Source organism: Camarhynchus parvulus, chromosome 1A (genome assembly GCF_901933205.1).
Source record: "Camarhynchus parvulus chromosome 1A, STF_HiC, whole genome shotgun sequence".
In the NCBI taxonomy this organism is placed as follows: domain Eukaryota; kingdom Metazoa; phylum Chordata; class Aves; order Passeriformes; family Thraupidae; genus Camarhynchus; species Camarhynchus parvulus.
In genome coordinates, this window is record NC_044586.1 from 23,528,292 (window position 1) to 23,548,369 (window position 20,078).

The 20,078-nt window shown below is 48.7% G+C and overlaps 1 protein-coding gene across 3 annotated transcripts; it reads left to right on the forward strand.

Annotated features, from left to right (window-relative positions):
* Positions 1-1,808: 1,808 nt before the first annotated feature.
* L3MBTL2 (L3MBTL histone methyl-lysine binding protein 2) lies at positions 1,809-19,886 on the forward strand. 3 transcript variants are annotated; one of them, XM_030960677.1, is made up of 17 exons: positions 1,809-1,881; positions 3,302-3,569; positions 3,780-3,913; positions 4,625-4,748; positions 5,700-5,779; positions 7,032-7,149; positions 7,479-7,613; positions 8,284-8,372; positions 9,956-10,187; positions 10,893-10,972; positions 11,554-11,658; positions 13,467-13,614; positions 14,430-14,512; positions 16,179-16,413; positions 17,108-17,173; positions 18,103-18,225; positions 19,044-19,886. In XM_030960677.1, the coding sequence occupies exons 1-17, from the start codon at positions 1,831-1,833 to the stop codon at positions 19,151-19,153; spliced, it is 2,181 nt and encodes a 726-aa protein (XP_030816537.1). In that variant the 5' UTR covers positions 1,809-1,830; the 3' UTR covers positions 19,154-19,886. The 3 variants fall into 3 exon arrangements, with proteins under 3 accessions (XP_030816537.1, XP_030816538.1, XP_030816539.1); XM_030960678.1 differs by having other exon boundaries at positions 4,625-4,739; XM_030960679.1 differs by lacking the exon at positions 17,108-17,173.
* The last annotated feature ends 192 nt before the right edge of the window (positions 19,887-20,078 follow it).

Sequence of the window (20,078 nt, forward strand, 5' to 3'; positions counted from 1 at the left end):
GCAGCCCTTTGATACTGATCTTGCTAAAATTTTTATTGCAGATTATGTTAAAACACAGACCAAGGCCAGAACAGCAGTAGGGAAGGAGATGGGAAAAGTGAAGTTTAATCTAAGTGTTGGGTTTTAGTTACCTGAGATTGTCAGTGCTGTTCTCTCCCTAAAAAAAGGAGTTAGCTTTACAGAACTATTATGATTATTGTTACATAACAGAGTTTTTATTATTGAAAAGAACATAAGTATTCCTCAATCAAGATGAATTGATTCACATTAAAATTAATTTATTTAAATACTATTATTTATTGAAAAGGCTTATTTCCAACTGCAATGACCAGTGAACAGCTGTGGTGTAGGGACTGCCTTTTAAGCTTGCTCTGTGTCAGCACAGGACTCATTTCTACAGAAGCCTTCAAGAAGCCTTGAGCAGCCTGTGTATGACCTAAGGCAGCAGTGCTGCTTGTTCCACCCTGGGAAGGGAGCAGGGGATGCACACCAGTTATAGCTCACAATGTGTTCCATGAAAGATTATTGCAGTAGAAAGACTTAATGAGCCTTTAATTTTGGATTGTGGCTTTTCTGGAAATGGCTTTGCTGTCTGCCATGCCGTGCAATGTCTAGCAGTATTTACTAGGGAATAACAATCATTATGATTTATTTCATTATTAATTATATTATTTTAAAGCAATTTTCTATTTTTAACATTGCTGGAGGACTGTTTGGAAAACCTGAAGGTGGAGGATTCCTGATGCTGTGGAATTTTTTTGATCAAGCTGCAGACTGGCTTTGCCAGCTCCCCAACACTGTCCCTGTGTAATTAGGCTGTGACCACCACCCTGGATTCTCAGTGTGTTTTATGGATAGTGACACTCCTTTGTGTTTATAACAGGCTGTAACCTCATGTTAGAGCCTTTGGATTGTCTGGAAGAGCAATCCATGTATAAGGTGAGCCTTTGGAATGAACCTTTTTCATGCTGCTTTACTCCCACCTGCAGCTAAGACGGTACAGTTGTGCTTCACACATTCTTTGTTCAGCCACTCACTACAAAGCCCATACAGACTAGGAATGCTCAGTACAGCCCTTTTTTCTTTACTTTTTCTTTTTTTTTTCCTACGATGTCAACACATTGACAGTGACAACAAAATAAAAGGGTGGAAAATAGAACTGCCTCCAGGGGCCTACCTTTGCATAAGCTTCTTAACAGGCTGATAGAGGTGGGGTTGTTCAGCCTGGAGAAGAGAAGGCTCTGGAGAGACCTCACTGCAGCCTTCCAGTACCCAGAGGGGGATTATGAAAAGGAGGAAAATGACTTTTTATAGGAGGAAAAGGACTTTTTATACGAGCAGGTAGTGACAGAACAAGGGGTAGTGGTTTTAGACTGAAGGAGGGCAGATTGAGATTAGATACAGGAATAAATTCTTTACTGTGAGGGCGGTGAGGCACTGGCACAGGCCGCATAGAGAAACTGTGGATGTCCCATCCCAGGGAGTGTTCAAGGCCAGGCTGGATGGGGCTCTGGGCAACCTGCTCTAGTGAAAAATGTCCTGCCCTCCGCAGGGGGTTCGAATTAGATGATTTTTAGGGTAGCGTCCAACCCAAGCCATTCTGGGACCCAGCGGCCTAATCTCGAACCACAAGCCGGAACGGAGCCGGGAGACGGCAGCAGGGCCCAGCCTTTTCCTGGGCGGGCCCGCCACGGGGCGCCATGGCTGCGGGAAAAGAACTACAGCTCCCGTCGTGCCCCGCGGCGGGAACAAACTCCCCGCTGATTGGCTGTGCTTTCCGCTGCTCTCGCCAATCAGATGCACAGCTCACGGGGGACGCTCTGCACGCGCATGAGGCGGGCTGGCGGCGTTCTGGGAGCGATGGAGCGGGACCGGGCAGAGGTGAGCGGGACGGGACGGGACGGGGCGGGACAGGGGTTCCTCTGGGGCCCAGGCTGGGGTGCTCCTGGGGGCGGCGGTGGGTCCGTCTGATCCCGGCGGGATGGGCCCCTGCGTCCCCACCAGCTTCCCGAGGAGGCTCCGGGTGATGCCGCCCTTGCTTGGCAGCCCTGGGGATTGTGAGGTGTCCGCAAGTTTCACTCACCTGTCGTGGAAGAGTAACGGTGCAATGGTGCTCACGTCCTACGAGCTGCTGTAAAATGCACCCACACAGGGACTAGAAGGCGATGAAAATCTTTCTTTTTTAGAGAAGTTCAGGCCTTTCAGAATGCTGTCTGAGGGCCTGGATTCACAGGAGAGCAACTCTTTGTTCAGGGAGTAACCTGGGAACCTTGGGTCTGTTTTGTCTGAAAGCCAGGGAAGATGCGGGGAGACAGCAGTGAGTGAAGTCTGATCTTCCTGTCCACGTGTCTGTAATGATAGCTAGGAGCCAGGGATCAGAGGGAATTTGGCGCTGGAAGGCGATGGGCTTGCTGCTGATCTTTTGTTGTTGCCCACTTGGAGGAACAATGGTATCTTCCTGCCTCGTGTAACTGTTTGTATCTGCCTTTCTGTTCCATCACTTCCTGTGCTAGTGCTGAGTGCTTACTGCTCTTTCATGAGTTGCTAACATATTTTCCCAGCTTCTATTATGCTTATTTGGAGCCTGGTTCAAGATTGTTCTAGTCTGAGACACACTGTTTTTCTGTGCTCTTTCTTCAGTCTCTGCCTTGCAGCTCTCCTGCTGTAACAGCAGGTACAAAGAGCCAGTGAAGATGTTTAGCTATGGGGGCATCTGGGTTTAGGCAAAAACCGGTAGTAAATGTTCTGCCTCCTGCTGGTGTAGTTTCTAAACCGAGGTCAGCTGTGGGCTGTGCAGTTTCCAGAGGACATGAGCTGTCTCCAGGACTGACTTTGGCCGTGCTGACTTCCAGGCTGTGCTGGTCTTGTGAGCTGTGGTGGCAGGAACGTGCAGCCTGTGCTCTGTTCTGGTAAAATGTGCTGGCTTTACTGTCACAGTGTCTGTGCTGCTGTGCTACTGTGTTGGGAGGAACATTGCCTGGAAGGACACAGTCTCATCTGTCCTTCATCAGCAAGGCAGTGCTTTGCCCTGTATTTTTCTATGTTCCTCAAGCTGCTTTCTATCTAGCAACAGCCCCGTGGCACTTTCCTCTTGGGAAGCAGAATGCAGCATGTGGAATACCAGTAAAGGGACCTGTCTGGAGGAAGGCATTCGGAGTCCTGCCTTTGGGGTTATGTGGACTCCTTGCCTGCCCTGAGGCCACTCCCTGGCCCAAGAGGGCCTCCCCCAGCAGCAAAGGCAGGTTTATTGTGCAGTGGCATGTAAAATGTCTGTTTTAAAGCAAAATGGCTCTTTTTCTAGCTGGTGTCTGCCTTCTGCCACAAATCTTCATCTTTGGAGCGTGTGGAGGAGGAAGGTGATGACGATGAGGAGGATGATGAACTGGACATCTTTGGGGGTTACGACAGCCTCACATGCTACAACAGCAGCATGGGCAGTGACAGCAGCTCCTGCCTGGAGGAGTCCAGCGATGATGAGGTGGCAGAGCGGGAAGCTGGAGAGTTCTCAGCCTCTCCCATGCACCAGCCATCCACAGGCCGGCTCACAGAAGACAGTGGCTCCGAGCCAGGTACTGCCTGTGCTGCCTGAAACATTCAGGGGCACTGAAGGGTGTGTGGCTGCACCTTGGGGATGCTTTGGGAGCAGCTTTGGATTCACACTGCATTTTCTGGGTTATGTGGGGGATCTGCTCTGTGTAACGACAGTTAGCTGGTCTCAGCTCTGTCATTGTAGTGAATTGACTGTTAAATCCTCATGTTTTTGGCCTTCCTTCTCACAGCTGTGTGCGAAATGTGTGGGATTGTGGGCACCAGGGAGGCTTTCTTCTCCAAGACCAAACGTTTCTGCAGTGTCTCCTGCTCCAGAAGCTACTCCTCAAATTCCAAAAAGGCCAGCATCCTGGCCAGGCTGCAGGTGCGTTAAAACCTTTCCAGCTGGCTCTCAGGCTCCATCGTGCTCGCAGGCTCTTCTCATGCTGGGGGACTTCAACCACCCCTATACCTGCAAAAAGTAGCATGGCAAGCTGTAGGTAATCCAGGAGACTCCTGGAATGCATGGGGGATAATTTTTTAAGCCAGGGAATAGACAGCTGTAGCAGCGGGAATGCAACAGTAGATTTGATGGTCACCAAGGTAAGTGAACTAATTTGGGATGTGAAGACTGGAGGCAGTGGTTCCAGTTGCAGTGGTCATGCATCGGTGGAATTTGCAATCTTGAGGAGTATAGGTCTGCTAAGGAGTAAAGTCATGCTCCTAAACTTTAGGAAGGCAGACTTCCAGTGCTTCAGAGAGAGTCTGTAATTCTGTGAGATTTCCTGGGGATGAAGCAGGATGTGCTTGTATGTAGGGGTAGGTGGTTGCTCTCTAATTAAATCAGACTGACTTTCCCAGTGGCTTGTTCTTCCTGCCTAAAGTCCCCAGAGAAGGCATGACAGCTTAAAGGTGGTGCTCCCTAATAGCTGAGAAAGGACACACTGGTATTTTACCTGCTGTTTCTTGTTGCTATGAGTGTTAATAAATATTGTAGTAGCCTGAAAATTGTCCCAAGGAAGAGATGAATACCCAGTTGCAGGGGGTGGCTTAGTCTCCTGTGCCATTAATGTTTCTAATGTTCCTTCTTTTGTAGGGGAAACCACCAACAAAGAAAGCTAAAGTTCTGCACAAGGCATCCTGGTCAGCCAAGATCGGGGCCTTCCTCCATTCGCAGGGCACGGGACAGCTGGCAGATGGGACACTGACAGGTCAGGATGGTGAGTGTAGGTGAGGTGTGAGGAGGTGCTGCTGCTGGAGTCACAGAAATGGGGACAGCTTGAGGGCTGTAAGCTCTGCAGTCCTCCTCCTCCTCTCTGGTACACTGCCTTGTACGATGTGTGTGGATCGCTCTGACACAAGCTGGCAGAACACAGGCCATGTCTTTTTTCCTCTTCCTGCCCATCCACTATTGTAGCCTCATCCTCACTCCTTGTATGACTTGACATGGAGTTTAAGCTCTGTGGTCCCAGTCCCATGAGGTGCTGACTTCTGCTGGCAAAGGTGACTTAAAGGTGTCCTGCTTGCCCCAGCCATTTGCTGCCCCACTGCCCATGGGGAGTTACATTTGCCCCAAGTCACTCACTGGTCACTCTGAGCAATAACCAGTCACTGCAGCTGAAGAAGCAGCAACTTACTGTGTTAGGGAAAAGGGGAGAGCTGGGGCATGGCAGCAGCAGGGAGTGATCTCTGAAAAGACCGCTGCTGGAGCAGAGCTGTAGCCTGCAACCAGGAGGGACTGTGGGATTAATCTCTCAAATTAGTATCTCTGATTTTCCCAGCACCCTTGGGGAAAGCAAATGCTGCTGCTATGACCCTGCAGTGTTGCAGCTGACAGGCAAAATGTGAAGTGGTTTAACACTGGAAGAATGCACTCTCCCTGGAATGCTTTAGCCCTGGGCTGGATTTGACCTCTTTTATTGCCCTTTCTGCTCCCCCAAAAGCAAGTGACAGCAAATATTGATTAATAATATATTTTGCCTCTTGTGGGGGTTAGTGACCATGTACTCACATAGGATCTAGTTTCCCACCAGAGAAAATGCAGTGGAGTGTGTAATCCCTGTGTGTTGTGTCCTAGTGCCTGGAGGCTGCAGGCTGTAGTCCAGAGGTAACTGATCTCTGTGCCTGTTCTGTGATCTCATCTGCTTTTCTGCTCTCATGTCTGCTTGCAGCACTCGTCCTGGGCTTTGACTGGGGAAAGTACCTGCAGGAGCACGGCTACAAGGCAGCTCCTGTCAGCTGCTTCAAACACGTGAGTTCTACTTTGCTGGGCATGGCAGGGCACACAGGGCATGTCCTATGCATGGGCCCCCCGTGCTCCTGTGATGGGGGTGAGCAGAGGCCCAGCAGGGGGTTATTGAGAACTGGTGATGCAAGGAAAGAGGTTGGCGGTTCTGGCAGCTGAGAATGGGAGTCTCACAAAGGGTCCAGAACTTGGTAGAAACACTGCTGGTAGTGATGCCTATGATTTTTAGCTTTTTATGTTTTTCATATATTTGTAGCTTTGTAAATTGCTAAAGCATGGCTGTAGCTTCTAGTATTTTTCCTATTTTTCTTCCCTACATGTAGGAACAATAAGCTAACGTTTAAACACATTCAGAAATATCGTAGTCTTATTCCAAGAACAGAACCAACTGTTTTCCAACCAGAATCTGAACCAGATGTAACAAAAGTGGGGCAAACAAAACCTCTGGACTGCTTCCAGTGGGTCAGAACCCCAGGAATTACTACCTAACCAACTAACATTTTAACTGGACAGTATATGATAAGTATGCTAATCGACTAATCTTATCAAAATTGGAGAATTACTTTACCACATGTGATTTTTGCCATATTGTGAACCTGAAAGCTTTCAAGTAAAGGTTTGCTTTTATATTGACTCTAACATTGTTGGGAAGATCTATTCTATTTTCCAGGCATCAGTAGTGATGGCTTAGTGCTGACTGGGAACAGAATTAGTTCTGACTGGAGATGATAGTGGGAAGCTAATTTTGCAGTTTGTATGACTGAGTACAGCCCAGGGTGATGTGCAGAGAGGAATTCAATTTATGTGAGCCTGGCAGTAGCTGCACCTCCAACATGTCCAATTTTTATAAGACTTGTTATATTCCTTTTGAGTTGTTGTCTGATAGTACTGACAACATTTTCTTTTTCTTGAGGTTAGGCAGACATGTTAGGTATCCTCATTGTTAGGTATCTTTATGCCTTAGAGGAATGGCAGCAGCTACTTTGGAATAATAGGATATCTGGCAGTGAAACAGTTAAGTAGTGTTATATGGTATTCTGCCTTTTGGGGTCCTCAGTGAACATCCCCGTGAGATGTTTGGGACAGTTCAACTGTATTTCAAGATGCTGGCAAATCTAGGAGGGGTAAGGCATGCAAGCCTGTGTCTAAGGTGAAGGTGTAGCTGCCTAGGACATGTCTCTGAAAGCTGGAAGGGCCTAAACCCTGCTCTGATTTCCACATCCCTCTCCCTGCCTCAATGGCTGCCTCAATCTTTCAGGTGCCGCTCTTCGATCAGTGGGATGACGTGGTGAAAGGTATGAAAGTGGAAGTGCTGAACAGTGATGCTGTGCTCCCCAGTCGTGTGTACTGGATTGCATCTGTCATCCAGATTGTAGGTAAGTCTCCAAAGTAATCTTTGACAGCTGGGCATAGCTAAGCTCTGAGGGATGCTTTAGAGAGCTGAGGGTAGCTGGTCAAGCAAAACAGCAGCTCTTTGGAGCTCTACAAGTGCTGAGAGATTTTGGAACACAAAATACCATGGTGAGGGAGTGAGAGGAAACCAGCACGTGGTTCCTCTTCTGGTTGCTGGTCAGTTTGCAGGAATAGTTGCTGGAGAAGCTCTGGTGACCTATGCAGAGTGCTGAAGGCTGTGCTGTGGGTACTAAGCCTGTGGTGCCAAATTCTTGGCCTCTAATGCCTTTGTTTGTTTGCTCTGTCCTGGCAGGATACAGGGCCCTTCTGCGATATGAGGGCTTTGAGAATGATGCTGGTCATGACTTCTGGTGCAATTTGGGCACAGTGGATATTCACCCCATTGGCTGGTGTGCCACCAACAGTAAAATCCTGGTACCACCACAAAGTGAGTATGGGGTAAGAGGGGTCAGCATATGCCTGGGCATGGAGAAGCTTTGGTTTATGCCTAGCACAGAGGGACAGGTGTTCCCACTGCATGTAGGACTGCAGCTCGATTTGTGTTTTGAGTTACAAGCAGCAATTTGAGTTTGGGAAGCTGGAGACTGCTTGGATTGGTCCCTCTGCATCTCCCTATTATTGACCTGGGGATGCTGAATGCAGAGCTGATGTCAGGCCTGTGGGGGCTAATGCAGGTGGCTTTTCCTCCTTCTAATCCACGTGGTGGCTGGACTTGAACTTTGAGGGAACTTTTTTGGTCCTACATCCTGGGCAACATCTCTGGTAAGTGCAGTGACTCCAGTCCTTGCACAGCTAGCAGTTCAGAGAGGGATGCCGGTTTAGTGGAATTCTGGCAAACTGAGATTTGCTTGGTATGGCTCGTGTGTTTTGCTCTATTACCACTTCCTCATCTAGATCAGTGGAGTTGTCTGCTTGGCCCAGTTCATTCTGTAATGGTGATCCCTTCAGCCAGATGTGGGGGCAAGCTGGCAAAACAGAGTACAGAATCTGAGTGTGAAGAAGGCCTTTTAGTGCTAATGGGCTGTTAGAGAGATGAAAGGTGTGGTGCTGTAATTATTCTGGTCATAAAGATGGACTTTTTCCCTGCTTATATGTAGCTATCCATGCTAAGTACACTGACTGGAGAAGTTACCTGATGAAAAAACTGGTGGGAGCTAGGACCATCCCAGTGGATTTCCACATAAAGGTAACCATGGGAGGCTGTTGTTTTGCATGGGGGAAATGAAACTGAAGTCAAGACATGTGCTCAACATGTCTCTTCTGGTTCTGCTCTGTGCAACTTTTGTGTGCCTTGAAACCTGGGCGGGGCAGAGTGCTTCCACATGCTCCTAAGATACCTGTCATGATGCTGTGGGTAATGGATGGCACAGCCTCCATGCCCTCTCAGCACAACAGTTTCTGCGTTGGGTCATAGGCAGGCTTTAAAGCTGTTGTCACATGGTCGGTCTGCTGGGAAATACTGGGGATGAATTTTGGCATTTTGCTGAAGGGAGAGGCCAGTGCAGCTCCAACCTGGCCTTTCCCTGCCCTGTTTCAGTGCCAGGGAATAGCTCTGAGAGTCAAAAAGGTTTGCCTTCAGTGTTGGAAGCAAAGCAGCCTGCAGGGAGTGAGAAGGGCACAGGCTTCTTTAAGTGCCGTGGCCTTGGCATCTCTATAGCTCTCACGATTGTTTTTGTGTAGCCTGCACTGAGATTAGACCTTGTTAGAGGGAAGAGGGTCTCCTGTGGCTAGGAGCTTTGGAAATGGCAGATAAGGAAGACAGTCCCAGAGACAGCAGGCAGGAAGGCAGGTGATAGGGGTTTTTGTGTGCAAGGTAAGTGGTGACACTGAGCTGGAGATCTGGATGTAGTTAGTGCTTCCCATGTGACTTCTCAAAAAGTTAGGAGGGTGTTTGTAGCTGCTTGTTCCTGGGCCCCAGCTTGTAGCTGAAAGGCAAGTGGTGGAGAGAAACAGACATTGATTTTGTCTTTCTCCCCTTAGCGTCTCCACTCCCACCTAATAAACAGGAAGTAGAAAGGAAAGACTTAAAGTTCTTCTGGATTCAGGTGTAGGCTGGTTTGGGTATCTATTTTGTTTCCTAGTTGCTGCATGGCATCTTGGGATCACAGTTCCAAAATGTCAGGGGTTCCATAAACCCCATTGAGCATTTGTGGATGAGTAGGACAAGGCTGCATGAGCAAACCAAAGGTCTCAAAGAAAGTCAGAAAGCAGCCAGTGACTCCTCTGTGCCTTTGGGTCAGTCTGCAGAGTAACTGGTTTTGGATATGGAGTTGGGAGATAGATCATCATGTAGTTCAACTTCTGATCAGAAAAAACGATGAAAATAAGAACCTGACCTCTTTTGAAGTTGACTGAAAATCCTGTTGCACTTTGGGAAGCTACACCTCTAACTAACTGCAGCCTCAAAACCCTTGTGATCTCTTTCATGACTGAAAAAGGCACTCACAATTCTATACTCAGTCCCTTGTGAACAGAAGTTCTCACTGGGAACATTCACACAAGGTGGTGGCTGGGCATTGCTGCTGGGCTGTAGTGGGGCAGCTCTTATGAGGCCACATGACAAAAGGGAGACCCAGCGTGTGTGTGCGCCCAACCACACTGTCATGTCTAGGGCTGCCAGCTACCTGTCCCACCAAAAGAACCCATTCCTATGCATCCCTTCCTAGTCAGCTTTGGGCAGTGCCAGGGTGCATGTCTGTGGGGAAAGCTGTTCTCTGAGGTGTTTGGAGAACTGTGCTTGATCTCACCTCCTCTCTTGGTTGTTGCCAGATGGCAGAGAGCATGAAGTACCCATTCCGGCAGGGCATGCGGGTCGAGGTGGTGGATAAGAACCACGTGTCCCAGACACGTATGGCGGTGGTGGACACAGTGATTGGGGGCAGACTGAGACTCCTCTATGAGGATGGTGACAGTGATGATGACTTCTGGTGCCACATGTGGAGTCCCCTCATCCATCCTGTGGGCTGGTCACGGAGAGTCGGCCATGACATAAAGAAGACAGGTAAGGATCAGCCGTCAGCCACTGCAGCCATCTTCTGATTTGCTGGGAACTGCCTGCACCCTACTGTTGACACCAGTCTTGACATGCTGGGAGCGAGGCAGTTGCCTCAAGACCTAGCAGGTGAAGTCTGCTTAGTTTTGTGTCTGCTGGTTTTTTATCAGGATAGATAAAAGCCCTGTGATCACAGGTCACAACAGGGGACTGTAGGGTTTCTTACCTGAAGCACAGTCTATCCCCTTAGTGTGAGAATGCAGACTTTGCAACATGACAGATGTTTGTAGTCTTTTGAGGAAAGTCATGCTGGCTTCTGTAACACTGGATGCCATCAGGTTGCGTTTTTCTGGACTTTACCAAGAGGAATTGTTGATTAGCTTACTCTGGCAAAGTAAAAGACAAAAAAGCAAGATTTGAGCTCTGCTGATCCTTTTGACTGCGTCTCTATTCCTGCCTCTCCCTGGTGACTATAACTGCATGTGTTACCAATAGTTCTCAGGAAGCTGAGCCATCTGCTTTTGAACAAGCCCTTCATCACAGCCCATTTTATAAGAAGTGTAGAGGGACTGACTTGTTCTTTTTATTAAATAGTCTCATATTGAGGGAGTTTATAGCAGCTAAGCTCTCACAGGAAAATTAATGACCAGTCTGTTTCCTTACTGCAGTTGCTGTGGGTTTTTTACTTCTCTATGTTTCTTCCATTCCTCACAGATGAAAAACGTAATGACATGGCAAACCATCCCACCTTCAGGAAGATTTACTGTGATGCTGTGCCCTATCTGTTTAAGAAGGTAGGACAAGTCTGCCTTTCTGTGGGGGTCACAAAGAAGGAAGCAGTGATAGCACTTCCTTGCTTGGGCATACATGCTGCCATGTGGGTTGTTGAGGGTGGTCTTTCTTACACCTAAGGGCAGTAAGGTCTTTGGGGTGTCAAGGCTGTTTTTAAGAAGAAGCAGGTCGAACTAGAAAGCTGAAAGAATTAAAGGACAGTGACAGACTGAGGCACTCAATCGAAGGGCAAGCAAGGGAGCTTTGAGTTGGAGGGGGAAGAGGACTGCATGGGAGAGACCAGTTCTGACAAGGAACTGGATCATGCTGGTAAGGACTGAGATGAGAAGGAAGCTTGCTTTGTTGTGGAGCAGCAGTTGGGCTTGGCTTGGCTCTGACTGACCAAAGTCATGGCAAAGGTTGCCGACACAAACATAGTGTTGGTTTGGCTGCCCCTTTGTGTTTCTTGTAATATTTTTGGTTTCCCCTCCCAAGCTGAGCCAAGTGAAGAAGTTCTAATCCTATTTGCACTTGCTGTGCTTGGTGTCAGGATGGGACTGTCCCACACCCCTGGCAGCACATGGTATACCAGAGTCTCCCTTAGGTACGAGCTGTCTACTCCGAAGGTGGATGGTTTGAGCGAGGCATGAAACTGGAAGCCATTGACCCCCTGAATCTGGGCAACATCTGTGTGGCCACTGTTTGCAAGGTAAGTTCAATGAGCCTAAGGGGATCTGCTGTGTTTGCTTGGCATAATGCAGCTTCTCCTCAGCTCTTTTCAGATTAATAAGACCAGGTAGGATTTTGCATGGGGGAGCAGAGAAGGCTGTCAAGAGAGGTGGACAGCTGATGTGTGGAGGGAACTGGGGAGTTACCTCAGAGTTCTGACAAGCTGTTACCCATGTGTACTTAAACAGACAGCATGAAGATGAGCCTGCTTGGTCTGCAGGCTAGTGCCCAGTGTGTGTGACTGGCAACCACCCTCTTTCCACCACTAGGCTTGCAGTAGGGAAGATTTGTTCTCCATTTCTGAGAGTGCATAGAGAGGTCCCTGTGGAAAGAAGTGAAGACTTGTGAGGTGACCTCCATGTGGAGAATGGCATGAGGATGGACATGTCACCTTCAGTCTCTCTTGACGAGGTGGTTGTAAGCTCTACTCTTGTGCTAGTGTTAAGAAGTAAATTCCATGCCCAGGTTTCCTCAGTGAAGTGTGTTGAATGTTTAAAGTATAGCATTCATCTGGGCTTTTCCTGCTTCTTCAGGAAGCTGTTTGCCCTCACAGAACCCAAGCTGAGGACTTTGACACTTGGGAGTTTGGCAGTGGGATGCTATGAGAGCTGTTTGTGTCTTATAAAATGTTCCCTTCAGCCACAGTTTGGAAATGGAAGAGTTTGGGACAGGCATGCCTCTTAGCTTTAGTAGGCACTAATTACCAGTGAGTGACAGGAAGGAACAAATCTTGTTGCTGTATGAAGTAGCAAATCCAAGGGTGGTGCTCCTTCCTTTCTACCCAGTAACAAATTTGTGATCTGGCCGGTGGAGCGGGCTTTTGGGCTGCTAGTGAAGTGTTTCTGCGGGAGAGCTCCTGACTGGCGTGTTACTAAGAGAGCATGGGCTAACTCTTAGAACTCTGGCGCCATGCCAGGAGTGGGGAACTGCCTTGGTACGAGGATTTACCAGAGGCAGAACCTTTAGAGCCACTTGTTCTATGGTGCCAGACACAAGCCATGACAGTGACCAGGCAGAGGGCAAAGGAGGAGGCTCTTGTCTTGAAGGAAGCACGTATTGCAAGGAAAGAGATCAGAAACAAGGAGCCCCGGTCGCCCTTCTGCAAGGCGTTTTGTACAGATGCAAGTCAGGCATGGATATAAACAGCTAACCAATAGGGAATCCTCAGGGGAGGAGCGAGGGGATTACATCAAGTGTCTGGGGCCAGTTGGGGTAGGAGGGTGGAGAGGATGGGTCACATGGACCAATGGGGCTTTGAGGAGTAGGGGAATTCCAAAAGGGTGTTGCAGTCAGGGATTGGCCTGAGGTTAAAGTGGCAGAGAAGGTTCGGCAACAAGAGGGGCTGGGTTGCCTTGACAGGCAGGGAAAGAGCTGGAACAAGGGGCGGGGAATGGCATGAGGGACAGCTTTGAGGGAGGGTAAAACCGAGGGGTAAAGTAAGGGGTAAGCTAACTTGGGGAGAACATGGGGGTACCGCAGAACCAATCACTTAACAAGGAATCAATAAAATAAATTTGAACCGAAACAGCTGACCATTTAAGGCTTTTCACATAGTCCTTTCACAAGGCTCTTAATGTTGGTCCCAGTCCTGCAGAACTTGCTGGCTACTTTGGGGATTAGCTTGTGTTGACTAACATATTGGGAGAAGCTTGGGGCATATAACATTGGATTTTATTATCTAGTGGCAATTGTGATTAATATGTGGGGACTCTTGAGAGAATCTTTTGTGAGGAGGAAAGGCTTTTGAGCAAGTAGAGCTCTACACGCATGCCTTCACTCCCATCTCAGGTTCTTTTGGATGGGTATCTCATGATCAGCATTGATGGAGCAACGGCTGATGATGGCTCTGACTGGTTCTGCTATCATGCCTCCTCACATGCCATCTTCCCTGCCAACTTCTGTAAGAGGAACAACATCGAACTGACCCCTCCAAAAGGTGAGATTTGCACTCTGCCCTGTGGTACAAACCTGCACACAGAATTTGATGGGGGGTGCGTTTCTGAGAGGGGTCAGGTTCAGATAAATCAAAACAAGGTCCCAGACTGCTTGTTTTTCAGGGAGATGGCTAGTTCAGAGAGCCAGGCTGTTTAAGCTTTGCCCATATACCAAGTCTTGGTTAGCTCCTGGCAGATCAGTGGCAGAGGTGTATGATCCCCAAACTGAACAGAATAAAAGCTTTTAAAGGACAAGGAGGATGGGAAGGGATAAGTAGAGCCATTGCTGCCAGAATCAGTACTTAAGTGTCCACAGTCATCTCTATTCTTTTCTGTATTAATAGATCTGACATGAGTACTTCTTCAAACTCCTAAGAGACAATCACCCTAGATGTGTTTTTGCTGCCTCATCTAGCCATACCCATAAAGGACTGCTCTAAATTTCTGTGTTGCAGTGCTGTTCCATCTTCATTTGATGTTCCTGCTGATGGGAGAAAGAAAGATTGGTCTAAGTGGCGTGTTTTGAACATACTACTTCCTTCTTGCTGCTGGTCCTCCCCTTTTTCTGGGTCTATGGCTGACACAGATGTTCAGAGCTGCAACTTACTTTTTTCCTGTATTTGCCTGCAGATAGGGGTGCTGGACTCCCATGGAATCCATGCACTAGGTTCATGTCCAAGATCAGGCTGTACATGCAGGTTCATTGACCTGCTCTGCAACCGGTTGCTCTGCCTCCTTCCTGCCCACTCTGCTTTTTGTCCCAGCTGGTCTACCCAGTGACTGCCTTTTTACCTCTTAGTGTTTCTTCCTTCTGCAGGGTATGAAGCAAAGACATTCAGCTGGGAACGTTACCTGGAAGAGACCAAATCAAGACCTGCTCCATCACGGCTCTTCAACACAGTGAGTGCTGCCAGGAAGAAATGATGTGTAGGGATGCTTGGAGTAAGCAAGGAGGAGAGCAATAGCTCTGGCTGTCACGAGATCACAGAGATGGAAGTGACTTCTTGTCCAACACCCCTGCTACAGCAGGGTCACCTGTAGCATGTTGCTCAGAACCATGTCCAGGTGGATGGAGACTCCACAACCGTGTGGGCAGCCTGTGTCGGCGCTCATTGGCACTCGTGGTAGAACTTGTCTCCTGATGTTCACAAGGAAACTCCTGTGTTTCAGTTTGTGCCTGTTAACTCTGGTCCAGGCACTGGGAGCCACTGAGAGGAATCTGGCTCCATCTTTGCACCCTCATTTTAGGCATTTACACACATAAATAAGGTACCCCCTGAGCCTTTTCTCCTCTAGGATGAACAGTCACAACTCTGTCAGCCTTTCCTCATACAAAAGATGCTCCAGTTCCCTCATCATCTTCCTGGCCCTTTGCTGGACTCTCTCCACTATCTCCCTTGTACCATTCAGGAACAATTCAGGTGTGGCGTTGTCAGTGCTGAGCAGAGGGGAAGGATCATTTCCACTGACCTGCTGAGAACAGCTTACCATTAGCCTTCTTTGTCCCAGGGGCGCATCCCTGGCCCACATTCAACTTCACGTCCACTGGGATTCCCAGGCCCTTTTCTGCCACACTCTTTCCAGTCAATCTGCCCCTAGCTTGTGCTGGTGCCTGGGGTTCTTCCTCTGCAGATGTGGGATTCCAGCTTGTCAAGGTGCCTCTGGAGGGCAGCACAACCATCTAGTATATTCTGTCTCTGCTCCCGGTTTTCTACTACAGGCAAGCTTGCTTGGTTTGACATGATACTCTGACATGTCATCTGGATAATTAAGATGTTCAAGAGAAGTGGATCCAGTATTGACCCCTGGGGTACACTGTTGTTTACCAGCCTCCAACTAGACTTCATGCCACTAATAACCATCCTCCTGGCCCAGTCACTCAGCCAGTTTTCAGTCTGTCTTGCTGCATCTGCACCCAGCCTGTATAGTTCAATCATCTTCTCTATGAGGTTCTTATGGCAGACAGTGTTAAAGGTCTTCCTGAAGTGAGGACAGACAATATGCAGTACACAAAAGATATGCAGTCTCTAGTGGGCTGCAGTTTGCTGACAGCACTTTAAGGAGAGCTCAAAGGCCCAGGAGTATGTACTGTCCAAGTTGGGACATCAGTGTCCTGCCTTTTGTGGGTCCCTCTGAGTGTCACCTGTGATTCTGTAGTGTTTCTGTGAGCTCCAGGCTCCTGGTGGGCTCTGCATTGCTCATTGCCTGTGGATGTGTGGCTGGCATGTTGGGTGGAGGGTGGGAGCTGCTTTACATCAACAAAATGCTGCAGCACCTGGGCCTATGCTGGTCTTTCTGATTTCCCAGGAGTATGTCAGGTAATCGTTTGACTGTGTTCCTGAACTGCTGGTCCCCCCACATCAGGATCTTGCTTCTAAAGGCTGGGCTGAAATTGACTGAGGACACAGCTGGCCTTGGATATGTTTTTGAATCTATGGGCTTGTTGTCTGCTCGCTTTAGGCTAGAGGCCAGCCTGTGTGAGAGTGGTGTTGGCCAAATACAGATTTGGACTGAATGCAATGGCCTTGGCTTTTCTTTTTTAATTTTTCAATTTTAATGCACCCAGGACTGTCCCAACCATGGCTTCAAGGCAGGCATGAAGGTGGAGGCAGTGGACCTGATGGAACCCCGGCTCATCTGTGTGGCCACAGTGAAGCGTGTAGTCCAACGTCTCCTTAGCATCCATTTTGATGGCTGGGACAACGAGTATGACCAGTGGGTGGACTGCGAGTCTCCAGACATTTATCCTGTGGGGTGGTGTGAGCTGACAGGCTACCAGCTTCAACCACCAGTGGTTCCAGGTGAGTGAAGATTTTACTGTGGTTTCTAATGTTAGAGATAAAGATTTCCTTCCTCCTTGATTTGCACTGGATACCAGAAATCTTCCTCTGTTGCCACGTTCTAGCAGCTGGCAGAGGGAGGAGCCTTGATAGGGAGAAAACAGCCTGAGTTTTGCGATTGGCTCTGTTCCCCCACACCAACAGAGAATTGCTCCTGAGGAAGTTGGGTAGAGTTCCAGGTGGTCCTATCCCTGCACAGCTCCCTTTCATTAAGAATAGCTATAACCTTAGCCAGATAGCAGCAGGAACTCGTCCCATGCTCCCTTTCCTCATCAACTCTTTGACTCTGTCTATAAAAGGTAAGAGCATCCTCTCAAGAGTTCGTTCCTCCCCTTGTCACAGGGAGGCCACTGCCTCACCTTTGCAGATGTTTTCCTTCTTGTTTCAAACTACGAATCTTGTTTCTTTACTGCCCCTACCAAGTCTATATTGGGCCTCTCTCCCCTGTGCTGCCCCAGCCTGCCGCTCTGGGCCCTCACCTGGAAGCACAGACACCAACTGCATTAGAGCCTTGCTTTCCCCTCAGCTGGTTATCTTGGGAAGAGGGCTTTGGCTTGGGGGGACGGGTATATCTGTTTCTCGCTTATGTCACTTCATCCCAGTTACCTACTGGTTATGGGACTTGGCTTTCGTTTCCCTCTCGTCTCCATGACAGAGCCCACAGCTCCAGCGAAGGCCAAGGAGGTGCCCAAGAAGAGGAAGAAACCCTATGGAAAGAAGAGTGAGTGATGTTTGATTAGTGCCCTCCCGCTCGCTCGCAGGCTGGGCCCAGTTAGAGGAACCCTGTCCATGTCCCATCAGAGCAGGAGAGAGAGGCCTTGTCTTGCTGTGGATGCCCTCATTTGGCTGTGGTTTTACCAACACATCTTCACCCTTCTTACCTGCCCTGTTACCTAAAGAGCAGAGAGCTGTGTGCGGGAAGGATCTGTTTTGCAGTCTGTTTTCTGTTGGCCGAGGTATATATGGCACTTGCTTCCAGGTGTGAGGTTGTGCTGCTTTCACTACTGTGTCCATGGTTGGAGGGAGATGTTTGCTGCAGCTGGAGGGTAGCTGGAGAGCAACCCTGCTTTGTGCTGAGGGAAAGAAAGCCTTAAGATGGCTGAAGAGGCCAGTAGAAATACTTCTATTGTTTCGTCTTGTCATTGTTGTTGTCATTGTTGCAGTAGCTGTGGCAAATCATGTAGACAGACAAGAAATTACTTCTTGGGGGGTGGAGGGGGGAAAGTACATCCAAAGACTATAAAGATTTTCAACTTAAATAAAAAGGTCAGTTAAAAACCAGAACATTACGGTTACAATGTCTGCACCTTGCAGCAAATACGCTCATTGCCTAGGACTAGACTCAGACAGGTAAGCAAAGCTGACTCCACACTGATTCCAAGAGGACCTGCTCCTTGGAAGTTAAACACATGCTGAAGTGCCTTGCCTTTAATGAAGGACAACATGAAGGAGCATATTTTGAGATGATGACTATAGAATTTTTCTCCAGTAGGCCATTTCTGTTGCATAACCAGTTGGCAGCTAATGACCAATGTAGCTTTCTGTTCAGTTGTGCTGGTCCCTGGCCTGTGGTTTCTCAGAGGAGCAGGGTTGCTGAATTTTCAGGGGAAAAGAAATACACTTTTGCTCATACTCTGTTATCTCTTTAAGGAAAAAAGTTACCTGCCAAAGCCCGCAGTGTCAAGCAGCCTGTCAAGAAGCCTTCTGCCATGAACTCAAAACGAGAAGCAAAAACTGCCAGCCAGGCTTTGCCAGAGCCAGCACCTGATGAGAGTAAGAGAATGAGTTATTCTACCCTGCAGCCACATCCACCTCTCCCCATATACCCTCTTGGCCAATATTCATGGGCACCCCCAGGCAGGAGAAGGCAGCAGCATGTCAAATGTCCTTCTGTACTCCTCCACCAGAGACACTCCAGAGAGTAGAGGAAAGCATTTGCTGCTTTCCCTGGAAAGGTTTGCCTCCTGAGAAGGTTTGGTGGGACCAGTACTGCTCAAAATCTCAATGCTGCTAATGCCTGCTGGGGGCCTGGTTGTGTGAGGTCAGGGAGGAGAGACAAAGTGGATATGTCAGGGGTGGCTGTCATATCCCAATCCCTATCAGGGCTGTGGCAGCATGTGAACACAGCCTCTCATGCTGTGGTGACCAGAAGAGCAGTTGGGTCACCTGCCAACCCTAGTGGGTAGGGGGAAGGAGAGTGGGTGAGGTGTCTTGTGCACATGGGGATTGGAGGGTCATGAAGGGTCCCTCCTGTTCATTTAAGTTCCCCTGTGTGAGCCCAGGCAGATTGAAAATGGATGACATCAGCTTTGGATGTCATCATCCCTTAGGAGTTGTTCTTGGGAGCCAGCAGCTGAATGCTGCCAGGGTTTAGTCCCATCCTGACTGCTGTTATGACCATGGATAGATTTGAAGTGGCATGACAGGGCTGCCTGTGGTGAGGTACCCTCAGGGAGTGGGCTGGCCCCAGGGCCTGGGGCATTTTAAGTTCCTGCATGGACAGAGCTGGTTTGGAGGTGCTGCAGGTAATGCTAGTCAACATGGGTTGATTTTATTTACTTATTTTTCCCTCTCTCTTTCTCTCTTGCTAGTCATTGCTGTGCGGGTGAAAGAAGAAACCATTGACCCTTCAGATGCAGAATTTGGACAGACAGAGCTTCCTGTTCCTATCAGCAGCATAAAGCAGGAGGACACAGACTGATCTGGAGCATTCCACAGCTGCCCACAGCAGCTTCACCTTGTGGCTCTTTAGGGAAGGTCCTGACAAAGGGAAGCAGAGGATGAAAAGGGCCTTCCTTTTTTAAAGCAGATCACCCTGTGGCATTGTAACTCTGCTTTCCTGGTGTGCAAGAAAATTTCCTCCAGACTTGTAATATTAAGCCCTAGGAAACAGCAGGAAGACTGCAGGCGTGCTGCAGAGCATGACCAGGGTGGCTGCTGTAGTTGTGCATGCCTGATTTTAAAGGCACCTTTTTGGATCAGGAGCTTGAAACAAGGAAAGAGGCTACCAGAGCACAAAAGGCCAGTTTGGGTTCTTAGCTTTGGCTGGAGGTGACAAGTGCAGTACGTATCAGGAAAGGAGCTGCCCCTGTAGGACTTTGGTGCTGTGCTCTCTGGTCTAAGTGCTGCGAACCCCAAGAAAATCAGGACAGGAGGAGTGGAAAGAGGTGAAGAAACAAAAGGAGATGATGATGCCTGCTGAAGAAATGAGACCTTTTTTCATAGAATGATTTGGGTTGGAAGAGGACCTTAAAGATCTCAAGATCCTCATCTAGTTTCAGTAGCCCTGCTGTGGGCAGGGACACCTACCACTAGACCAGGTTGCCCAGATCCCCATCCGACCTGGCCTTGAACACTTCCAGGGATGAAGAATCCACAACCTTCCTGGGCAACCTGTTCCAGTGCCTCACCACCCTCACAGTAAAGAATTTTTTCCTAATACATAATCTAAAACTACTGTCTTTCAGTTTGAACCCATTCCTCCTTGTGCTGTCACTACATGCTCTTGTAAATGGTCTTGTCTCATCTTGCTCCAGAAGCTATCTTCCATGCATTGCAGGAGTCTCCTGCATTGCCTGCAGTTACCTTGGTACTTTCCCAGTAGCTGTCAAGGTGGCTGAAGTCCC

Excerpts from the sequence above, each read along its gene's own strand:
- L3MBTL2 (XM_030960677.1), top strand. The coding sequence starts at position 1,831 with ATGAGGCGGGCTGGCGGCGTTCTGGGAGCGATGGAGCGGGACCGGGCA. Across the intron at positions 14,513-16,178 it reads CATCACGGCTCTTCAACACA|GACTGTCCCAACCATGGCTT; the intron begins GTGAGTGCTGCC and ends TAATGCACCCAG. Across the intron at positions 16,414-17,107 it reads TCAACCACCAGTGGTTCCAG|AGCCCACAGCTCCAGCGAAG; the intron begins GTGAGTGAAGAT and ends TCTCCATGACAG.